The sequence below is a fragment of the Anarrhichthys ocellatus genome, unplaced genomic scaffold (genome assembly GCF_004355925.1).
Source record: "Anarrhichthys ocellatus isolate YVR2014 unplaced genomic scaffold, GSC_Weel_1.0 scaffold1523, whole genome shotgun sequence".
In the NCBI taxonomy this organism is placed as follows: domain Eukaryota; kingdom Metazoa; phylum Chordata; class Actinopteri; order Perciformes; family Anarhichadidae; genus Anarrhichthys; species Anarrhichthys ocellatus.
The window spans coordinates 1-10,843 of record NW_022281497.1 but is presented as its reverse complement, the minus strand read 5'-3'; the positions used below and the strand labels follow the sequence as shown (position 1 = coordinate 10,843).

The window sequence follows — 10,843 nt, the reverse complement described above, 5'->3', positions numbered from 1 at the left end:
GATCTATCTATCTATCTATCTATCTATCTATCGGGGGAATGCCGCCCCTGCTTAGGACCCAGGGGAATGTAGGTGAAGGAAACGGGAAGTAAAGGAAACAGGAAGTGACGGAAGACACGCCACACAAACAGCTGTTCACCGCTCGCTGGCTGGTTGGCCAGCCGGTTCTTGTGTTAGTTTGGAAACGATTACGCCCACAGACACGTTCGCTACTTGATTGGTTCTTAGCAGTCATGACATGTCCTTCCCTGGTTCGTCACACACCTATCACCTGACCCTTTCCCGGAAGATCCCAAACAACATTGATTACCGATCGACTACCAGGTTAATTCAACATGGGCAACTGATTACAGGTGTTGCTGACCTTGTTGTCTTTACTAGCAGCAAAACGGAGGACGTTCCTTTTCTTAATAATGCTTATTTTGTTCTTCACAAATATTGTGAAGTCCACACATAAACTATGAAGGAACAAAGCAGTAATTGCTCTCCAGTAGACAGAGACTTCAGACACCAGCAGAGCTACGAGTGAGAACAGAAACAATGAAACCGAGGAAACGAGTGAGAGACGTGTGTTGACCACATTTATGGATCATAATCTAGTAAACCTTTACGTGTAAGTGTTCATTTTAAAGTAAATGTGATGTGTGTGAGAGAGATGGAGCAAGACCCGCAGCGTTGTAACTAAGTCTGAAAAAAAAAAAAAAAAAAAAGGTCCACGAAATGTGTGTTTGAGTTCATCGAGGAAGATTTTAGAGAAGATCTTAAGTATCAAACACGACCTTTCATTATTAAAGACTACTTTATTACTCTGTCGTATTTTTTAAATTAAGCAACCAATCTACTTCCTGTTTACACCCCCGCATGCCCAGTGTACGTGAATATTCACGTGATATTCATTTTCAGGCGTTTAGTCTGGACGGAGATCATCTCGAACACGATGCTGAACCGGCGTGTGGACGGAGATCGTTTTCGTTTTAAAGCGGCTGCATTAGTGTCAGTATGCAGCAGTGACTTTTGTCACTTTAAAGCACTACATTTTCTCTGTCACGCTCGGAGATAAAAGGTGTCGTGATGAGTCCATGAGTACATCTCGTGTGGACTCTGTACTGCACTCAGCGTGTCCTCTCTCTCCTCTGTGTGTGCACACCTTCCCTCATAATCCTGTTTTCTCCCTAAACGCCAGCGTTTTGTCTCTGCTTTTTGGTGTGTTGTAAGCATGATGGTAATCCAAAGGGGTATAAAGAAAACATTAACAAATATTCTAAAATCAGAAACCAAATACCTACCAAACAAGCTAGAAGTCCATCAGTCCAACATTATGGTCCAGCCATACACATTTCCCAGTTGGTCCAAAACTTGAAGTGGTTTCACGCTTGGAAGAATATAACTGGTGTGTGTGCAAAGCATCCTGCTTCCATACTGTTGTGTTGTTGACATACAAAACGAAGGTGAGACGTTTATAATACACCCAGGGCCCACACTCACTCTCCCTGAAGGACAGCCATGTCCTGGTGTTATTGATAGATGAATATGGCACAGCTACTGTAGGAAGACTTGGTTTAGATGGAAGGAATCAGGATGCAGAGAGAAAGGTTTGCATCAACAGTAGACATGTATCAATAACAGTCATTGAAGGAAAATCAGAGGATATATTGTATAAGAAACATTGATTTTTGTCATATTCATTTATTCAAATCTGCATCAGCCAGTTTATCAAAGTACTTAATTTCAGATGCAGATAATACAGAACACACTGATAAACAGTGTGAATGCTAGGTGTTGCCCATAAATAATGCTAATATGTCTGAAACAGAGAAGCCAGCAGCCTGCTCAACAGACTAAAGTTAGTCTCATGCCACTTTCCTCTCCAAACACTCAGATGAGCCGTCTATAAATAGACTAAAAGGAATGTGAATGAGAAGGACGCAAAAGAGGAAGATGGGGGAAGGGATAGCTGATAGAGGGAGACTGAGACAATCAGAAGAGGGGAAAGATCAAAGTTGGAAAGAGACAGAAAACATGAGAAAGATATGATAAAAATATGAAACAAGAGAAGTGTGAGGATTAGACTTGAATTCCCTTTCACATGTTTTCTCTCTCTCTCTCAGTCCTGTCTTCATTTCCTCGATAATACTCCATATTTATGACTGACGGTCCAAAAGAGCCTTGTTGTGTTGCAGCATGGCCTTGTGCTCTTTAGTGACCACTGGTTTCCTGCTTGCCACCAATGTCTTATATTTACTCAAGCGGAAACACTGGGAGATATGGAGCTTCTTCAAACTTCCACTCATTTATTTTCCAACAGAAAGAAGTCTATTTTTCTGCTAAGCATTCTCAGCTCACTGCTAAAATACGTTGCATCACTTTCAAACTGGTGTGGGAGTCTTTTTCCCTCGTAGATCTCAGCCTGATGGTGCACTGAAGCTTTGGTGGAGCTTTTCACTGCTTACACTCGGTGGTCACTCTACGAGGTTCACCTTTCCACAGACCACGGACACTTGGGGACCAGGATAGGCCTTGGTCCCTTCTAGGAGTCTTGTGAAGTTTTACGAAGAAAAGCCTGAAGTGTCTGTTTTTTCTCAAAACCAAAGCCAAACATTTGGTCACCATTGACTCCTGCAATGCAATTAGACATTTACCTATCAAAGGGCTGCTCGTAATGGTATTTTTTTAATTAACCGATCTAACAACTAATTTATTGATTGTTCTACAGATGTTTATTTAAATACCCGATTTAATATAACAATATACCCAAAATAGAATTATAGATTAATATTTCAATATATTTTTTCAAATATCTTCACTTAAAAACAAGACAATAGATCCTATTTTGATCAGAAAATACTGGATTTGAAATACAAAAGGATTGCTGTGACAAACAGATTCATTTCATCACTATATGTCATAACATCCTTTTCCCTGAACTAGAGAATCAGTACTTTTACTTAAAAAAAAAAAAAAAAAAGTTATAACATGGATTTATTTCATCACTTAAGATAATCAAATGTATTTTTTCCTCAATGTGGGGCAAGGGAAATATTTTAAGTAATTTACAGACTGTAACAACTGTTGTCAGCTAAAGCCTTTTTCTCACTAATACATGGCCGTTAAAGTAAACTGAAAATATAAAAGAGCTGAATGACAACACGATGATGATGATGATGATGCATGGTGTAACATTACATGACAGCAGTAGTGCAAAAATTATTTTTTACATGGAGGCACTGAAGAAACATTTAGAAATTCAATTTGAAAAGACAACAACTCTCTTTGCCGAGATATTGCGCAGCGGCACCGCTTCGGGATATCGTGTTGCGTAGTCCACCAGGACTAACACAAAGCGATATCCCCGTGCACTCCGGTGAAATGGCCCGATGAGGTCCATGCCAATGTGCTCAAACCGGACCTCAATTAGTGGCAATAGGCGCAACGGCGCTCTTGGGATGGCCGGTTGGTTCACTAGTTGGCATTCAGGGCAAGAGGCACACCAACAGCGCACATCTCCCGGAATCCCAGGCCAATAGAATCGGGCCATTATCCGGTCTAGTGTTTTGTCATACCCCATGTGACCAGCCATTGGGTTATAGTGAGCCGCCCGGAAAACCATTTCCCGACGGCTTCCCGGCACCAACAATTGGGTGATATCTTCTCCTATCTGAGTCTCACACTATACAGTCTATCCCTAACCAATGAAAAGTGTGGATACGTCAGGGTGTACCACATGACCATCAATTTTCATCACTTGGTCGAAGGCAAAGCGTAGAGTATTGGCGCGAGACTGCTCAAGTGGACAAACTTCCATGGAGTGTATTTCGGGAACCTGCGGGGCCCCGCCAGTTCCCCCTCCCCTCAGCAGTGTCGGACGACCTCGCATCACCACTGAGGCCAGCAACCCGGATCACCTGGCCAACCTCCATGAGTGGACACTCTCTGCGGAAGTGACCGGGCCGCCCGCACCTCCAACACTCCTGCCCCGACACCTGAGGGCCCCCCTGTGGGTTGGGAACAGTGCCTGTTGCAGCTGGAGCCTGGGAAAGGGTGGAAACAGAGGGAGAGTTAGGGCGGGGTTGGAAAGGGTGAGCTGGTGCGGGGTGCTGGACTGAGGCTGGCGTGAGGAACTTTCTGCGGGGAGTTGGTCGGGCAGGCGCTGGTGTACGCCCCTCTTCCGCCTGACCCCTAGGGTGGACGGCCAGATGATCCTCGGCGAGGATGATGGCAGCCCCCATGTCCCCAGGTTGGTGGCACCTCACCCACTCAGACGTCCCAGCTGGGAGTCCCTCCACAAACTGTTCAATCACAACCTTTTCCACCATCCTCTGCTTACCAGCAGACTCCCCTGGCTGTAGCCACCTGCTCGTTGCGTCCCTCAGCTGCTGAACATAAACGAAGGGACGGTCAGCGGGGTGTCCATTTGGTGCCCCGGAACCGGCGACTGTGGTCCTCAGGGGAGAAGCCACTTCTATCCAGGACAGCTTTTTTGATGTCCTGGAAATTCCCCCGCGAGGACGCCGGCAGGCCAAGCGCCGCGGTTTGGGCCTTCCCTGACAATAAGGGAAGCGGGTGCATGGCCCATTCCCCCGCTGGGCACCCACATGCCGCCGCCCCCTCAAACATCTCCAAAAAGGTCTGAGGGTCATCCATCACAGACATTTTATGCAGAGCGATGCCCAAGAGCTGGTAAGGAGGAGATGATGACGCGGCCCCCGACTGGGACAGCAGTCTTTCCAGGACCTTGGTCTGTCTCTCCGCCTGGGTGTGGAGAGCCTCCAAGTGCCGCCGATTTGCCTCCGACTGCTCCTGATGCATGGCCGCGATCTCCCCCAGCATCTGTGCCAATGCCGCCACTGGCTGTAACTGCTGCGGCTCTGTCATCTTCTGTTGAGTCCCTGTTCAGGTGCCAGTGTAGCCGTCTCACTGCTACTCGCGGGTCCTCCTCAACACTAACACACTTTACAGCAGCCAATGTTCACACAAACGTGCTTTATTGCAAACAGAAAATGTAAACTGCCGTGCGCTCTCTCACGCTGCCCAGCTCCTCGAAGCACACGCAGTCCAGTGTCCACAATTCGGTCCGCTCCTCATGGGCTGGTGCTCCTCTCTCTTTGTCCTCTGTGTGTCACCGGCCACCAGAACTCCAGCCTGCTACTGCTTAAACGAATGAGGGATAATTAGCAACAGGTTGCAGCTGTGCCAATTAACCACTCCCACAGATCTCCCCCTGGAGCTGAGCACAGACCACGCCCACTACCACAGAGACAGCCAGAGTTCTCAGCATCTACTGGAGTCAAATGTTTTCTTCTCTCTGCCATGAAGTGAGTCCAACGCTGTACTGAGCCGGAGACAAAGAGACAGAGAGAGGACGTTTGACGCTGTTATTTTCCTCTGAGATGTTAGCTTGTGAAATACTGATAGCAGAACCGTTAACTCCGGACCTTATCGATACTCCAGGTGTTTAGATTAACTTAGAACTGGTTTCCATTTAAAACAGGGTTTTGGGGGTCATCCCTATGGAACAGTAGCATGATATTTTTTATAATGTTAACATGTGCAACTCTATGCATTTGAAAGGCAACACAGTGCATTGCTGTATGACATTGCATTTCATTGTGGCTAAAGCTGAAGCAGGTTGAACTTTTCTGCTGCATGACCGAGCATCTTTGTATGTTGGGTCCTCTGGTAGGCAAATGAAGCAAGCTGCAGACGAGCTGGATGTGTGTGTAACTGTGGTTGACTGTGTGTGTTGCAGGATAATGGCGAGGACTCCCATCGTATCTCTCCCAGCCCTGTGGTCCATGTCAGGGGTCTGTGTGAGGCCGTGGTGGAAGCAGACCTGATAGATGCCCTGGAGAAGTTTGGGTCCATATGGTGAGACAGCAACTTCATGAGACAGCATGCCTGATTATCCATCAGGACTGAGATCTGAAACAAGGACAGAGACGGACCACAGTGCACAGTGTGTTTAAGAGAGGGATGGAAAGAGAAGGTGGAAGGTGACAAAAATATAGAGAAATTCAAATATCACTTGAAGAATATTTTTCTCTCTTCTTAGAATACCTGCAGGAAAGGCAAGAAAGTGGTGCTGTCCCCTCATTTATCACTTTAATGCTGCGTTCACACCAAACACAATGGGATTTTTTCGCGCAACTAGTTCACATACAAAGTCAGTTGACATTTGCCTCATTCGCGTGAGTTGAAATTTTTAGAGACCAGAAGAAACTGTGTTTAAATGTGTAGAGACCATATGGTAGAAATAATGAAAACATCGCCGCCGTATTTACATTTAGATGAAGTTATTGTGAGTGTTGGTGGAGCTGCTACAATGTTTGTATAGAATAGCACCGATCTATCCGAGCTACATTGAGAAAAGCATACATTAATGGGTCACGGCTTGTCATTAAGGGGTGATGGTGGGTCCTGCAGCCAGACAAGTTGAGAACCACTGATCTAGCAAACTATACCTACCTTGGAGTGTTACAATAGCCAGTATCATTATATTCCATGTGTCCATCCAGGCAAATTGGTGGATCCAAATGTTATAAAAAAACACATGTAATTTCTTTGTAATCATCCAAAATAATGTTAAGTGTATGGGTATTTTTCCAAGTAGGCCACTGACTGGTCGATACGTGTGATGCATTGAGTGGGCAACGCGCTGTGTATTGAGTGGGCCGGTCTGACAGGAACTCCCGGGCCACTTTTTTCCCCCAGTCCGCCCCTGTCTACAAGCGAACTGGCCTTCTTTGAATAATCCCCAGACATTTTCTGCTTTTATCAGTGAACTATTTGTGACAGTCATGTGATCGTGTGAGGTTACAAAAATTCAGAGGTGCAAGACCAAGCGCTGCAACCTCTGGTGGAGCCTACGCGCCCCACGGGATTACGTAATCTTCAGGCGAGCCGGCTTCACTACAGCGAGTTTAAACTAGGCTTTTCAATGCTTCGTCTGTCATTACTTTTGTTTTTAATGAAAAGAAGGCAGAGAAGACCTTCACATCCTCACTGGTGTTAGGAAGGCTTCTACACTCGGTTCCAAGTTGACAGCAGCACAAAGAAAGGTTCCTCTACCTAATCCGATCTATGAGGATGTGAGTGGAGAATCGATGCTCCCAAAGGGTGGAGGACATGAGGAGCTGGTCTGTCCAGTGACGGGTGGAAAAGATCTGAACAGCATGTGTGTGTCCTGTCTTAATGTTCTCAGCTATGTGATGATGATGCCGTTTAAGCGTCAGGCCCTGGTGGAGTTCTCTGCGGTGGAGAGTGCCGACCGCTGTGTGTCCTGTGGAGCCAAGGAGCCCGTATACATCGCAGGTTTGATTCCCAGCGTTCTTCACTGTGAAGACTCACTGATGTCATTGATTAGTGCCTGTGTGTAGCAGGCTTTGTGCGTTCATCTTTAAATCCATCTGTTCATCAGGACAACAGGCGTACTTTAATTACTCCACCTCCAAGAGAATCACCAGGCCGACCAACGCTGACAACCCCAACAGTGGCAACAAGGTCCTCCTGCTGTCCATACAGAATCCCCTCTACCCTATAACCACGGTACACACACACACACACACACACACACGCATATCTGTATCTGTGGCCTTTTCATATCGTAAGTGGATTTGTTCTAGAACTCATTGTGAATACAATTCTAATGTGCTGCATGTATGGGCCAGGAAGTGGAGCAGGTCACCCACTTCCAAGGACTTTACAGGACAATGTCGACAACATCTACAAGAAAGCAAGACAGGGCCTCCCTCATCTCAGGAAACGTGTGGGTTTGAACACAGCACAACCTGTCCATGGTCTACAAACCACCAGCAGTGTTAGTGGAATGAAAGCCTCCCAGCAAGACAAAAGCACAAGCTGACACAGGTCATCAACAGGCCAGCAAGATCATTGGAGACAAACAAGGACAACTCCTGGACCTATTCTCTCAATCCAGACCTCCAGTGACCCCACCCATCCTCTCAACCCAGCATTTCAGTTGCTGCTATCAGGCTGCAGACTAAAAGTCCCAATGGACAGGAAGAACAATATTCCATTAGCTGTGACCGTTCTCAATAAGAGCCTGTTTTAATAGGTCCCTTGGAAATATTTTGCTCCCTCCACCCGCACACTCAGTTACACGCACACACGCAGGCACGCACACACACACCATGAGGGGTTGAAAGGGACACGGAGGACAAGATGCAAATACGTACGTGTGTGATTATTTACTAAAAGTCCCACATGTGTAAGTAAAGCGCTGCCACTTGAACAGTCTACAGTGCTGGGTGGAGTCCTCTGATGGACTCTATGGGTTATACTCCAATCAGGAGCAGACGTTCGTCCACAGAAGAGATAGAAACACAGAGCCTGACTCCTTATCCTCTTTAGACACTAAAGCACAATGCGTTGGAACATTCACAGAAGTAATTAACATTTACATTATATTTCTGTTGCACATTTCGTACACAGGCAGTCAGTGTGCTTTACATAAATAAAGACAAAAAGCAACGTATAAAAGCTGAACATCTACTGTTAATTAAACAGATAAGCAATATTAAAGAAAATACAAAGTACATCAAATACAATAAAAACATAGAACATAATCATAGGCACACATCAACATTTCATCTGAGGTCTTCTGGCAGTTTGTTCCATGTGCAGCATAACCGCTACACTGGTGTATAGCTACATTGGAACTAATTGAAACTGTCTATTAAATATAGAAGTTTATAAATACTTGTTTTGTCACGCCTTGCCGAGTGGCCCTGTCCACGGCCCTGAAAGGGGGATTTAACTGTGGGATTTTAAAGTAGCATTTAACCATTTGCTTAGTTGTGTAGGATTACATGTCCATATGAGGACAGGACAAGGCAAGAGAGTGAAAATATTGTGCTACTTGATAAATAATTATTTTTATAAAAACACCTTGAAAAGTCTAAAAAACACAACAAACTGTCTGTTTGTTTGTCATTCCCCGCCTATCAAACAAACTAGATTTAATAAGCGTCCATTAAAAGCATCACGTGTCTCGTTCCTCTGAGGTTTGTCTTCGTCTTTCATTCCTCACCATGAGGACGTCTGTCTCTTTCTGCGTCTCTCACTCCAGAAGACTGCCAAGGACTTTTTGCTAAGTGTGAGACGTGCCTGTCAAAGCACATTCAATGTGGTCTGTAGCACAAGCATCTCTTGGTGTTTTCAACCTCTCTGCAGGCAGTGACGGATGAACGAGTGTTGGGATGTCTAGATACTTTGGCAATGTCTGTTTGCATCATCTCGCAGAGTGATAACTGATTTACTGAGTGTCAAACAAACGGCTGCAACCAAAAATACTCTTTCTAGAATATGAGCTTCTGAGTTTAAAAAACAAGAGAATTTACCAGAACCCTAAAAACCGACCAGAAGATGTTTCAGCAGGAAGTTCTATTTCTCTCTTAGCAGCTACAGTATCTTCATGGTATGTATGAAATGCTAAGGTCTGCGCTTTGTGCAGGTCAAGACACACTGCAGCTATAGAAGTGTACGGATTGTGTTGAATGTCAAATTTCTCTCTTTCTTTCCTCCTTTTGGGTCCAGGATGTCCTGTACACAGTGTGTAACCCCATCGGCAGCGTGCTGAGGATCGTCATCTTCAAACGAAATGGAATCCAGGCCATGGTGGAGTATCCTGACTGCGTGTGTGAACACGTGTGTGTGTGTCTGTGTGTACCTGTGTGTCAGAATGTACCGAGCCTTCTCCTTAGCCCCACTCCTTCAGGTTTGAGTCCGTTCAGTGTGCTCAGAAGGCCAAAGCTGCTTTGAACGGAGCTGACATCTACGCTGGTTGTTGTACGCTCAAGATTGAATATGCACGGGTAAGAGACAGGGAACGCATCAGCAGTCACAAGTCATCCTGTAAGGTTGATATCAGCTTCAGTAAGTCACAGAAACCACCTCGTAGGTTCCTAGGAACGCCCAGTAAAAAGCATGACAATAGTCAAGACACGTAAACAACAGCATGAATATTTTCAGTTCTTTTCATACAGTTTTATACCTGTTCTCCATACTCTGATAGCAACATGCCACGGCACACTTTAGAGTTAGTATGAGACGCACCAGGGCCACAGGAGGAATAGTTTGACCGTGATAATGTTGTTCTTAGTGGTAAAATCCCACATAGTGATTTGAGAATTTGTGCTTCAAAACCAAATCACTATCAATAAAATATGAATATTAAATCATATTAAAATATGATGAAATGTTGAGAGAATGTGGAGTAAAATGTGGAATGTGCTTTTCTAATTTGGACTCTTACGTGATAACATTAATTCTATATATTCATATAGCATAAAATCTCTCTCTGTCTCTGTCTCTCTCTCTATGTATCGCTCTCTGTCTGTCTATGTATCTCTCTCTCTGTCTCTATGTATCTCTCTCTCTGTCTCTATGTATCTCTCTCTCTGTCTGTCTCTATGTATCTCTCTCTCTCTGTCTGTCTCTATGTATCTCTCTCTCTCTGTCTGTCTCTGTGTATGTATCTCTCTCTATGTATGTATCTCTCTCTCTCTATGTATCTCTCTCTGTCTGTCTCTATGTATCTCTCTCTCTTTCTCTCTCTCTCTCTCTCTTTCTGTCTCTCTCTCTCTCTCTCTCTGTCTCTCTCTGTATCTCTCTCTCTATGTATCTCTCTCTCTCTATGTATCTCTCTCTGTCTGTTTTATTATAGTGATATTGTACATACAGTAATTACAATTCATTTTGTCAGTAAAGTACTGGTGGTCTGATTTCCATCATAACAACTCAGACAGAAATTAAAGGTAATCAGCATTTACAATATAGAGAGAGAGACAGACAGACAGACAGAAAGAGAGAGAGAGAGAGAGACAGA

General features: G+C 44.8%; 1 protein-coding gene across 1 annotated transcript; it reads left to right on the top strand.

The window, feature by feature from the left end:
* The first annotated feature begins 872 nt into the window (after positions 1-872).
* Positions 873-10,378, top strand: LOC116377667 (heterogeneous nuclear ribonucleoprotein L-like). The gene is made up of 5 exons (XM_031839366.1): positions 873-5,865; positions 7,199-7,308; positions 7,415-7,542; positions 9,553-9,638; positions 9,734-10,378. Exons 2-5 carry the CDS (start codon positions 7,206-7,208, stop codon positions 9,963-9,965), a joined length of 549 nt encoding a protein of 182 aa, XP_031695226.1. The 5' UTR covers positions 873-5,865; positions 7,199-7,205; the 3' UTR covers positions 9,966-10,378.
* Positions 10,379-10,843: the final 465 nt, after the last annotated feature.

Coding starts and splice junctions, on each gene's coding strand:
- LOC116377667 (XM_031839366.1), top strand. CDS start 7,206: ATGATGATGCCGTTTAAGCGTCAGGCCCTGGTGGAGTTCTCTGCGGTG. Junction 7,543..9,552: donor CCCTCTACCCTATAACCACG/GTACACACACAC, acceptor TTTTGGGTCCAG/GATGTCCTGTACACAGTGTG. Junction 9,639..9,733: donor GGAATCCAGGCCATGGTGGA/GTATCCTGACTG, acceptor CCACTCCTTCAG/GTTTGAGTCCGTTCAGTGTG.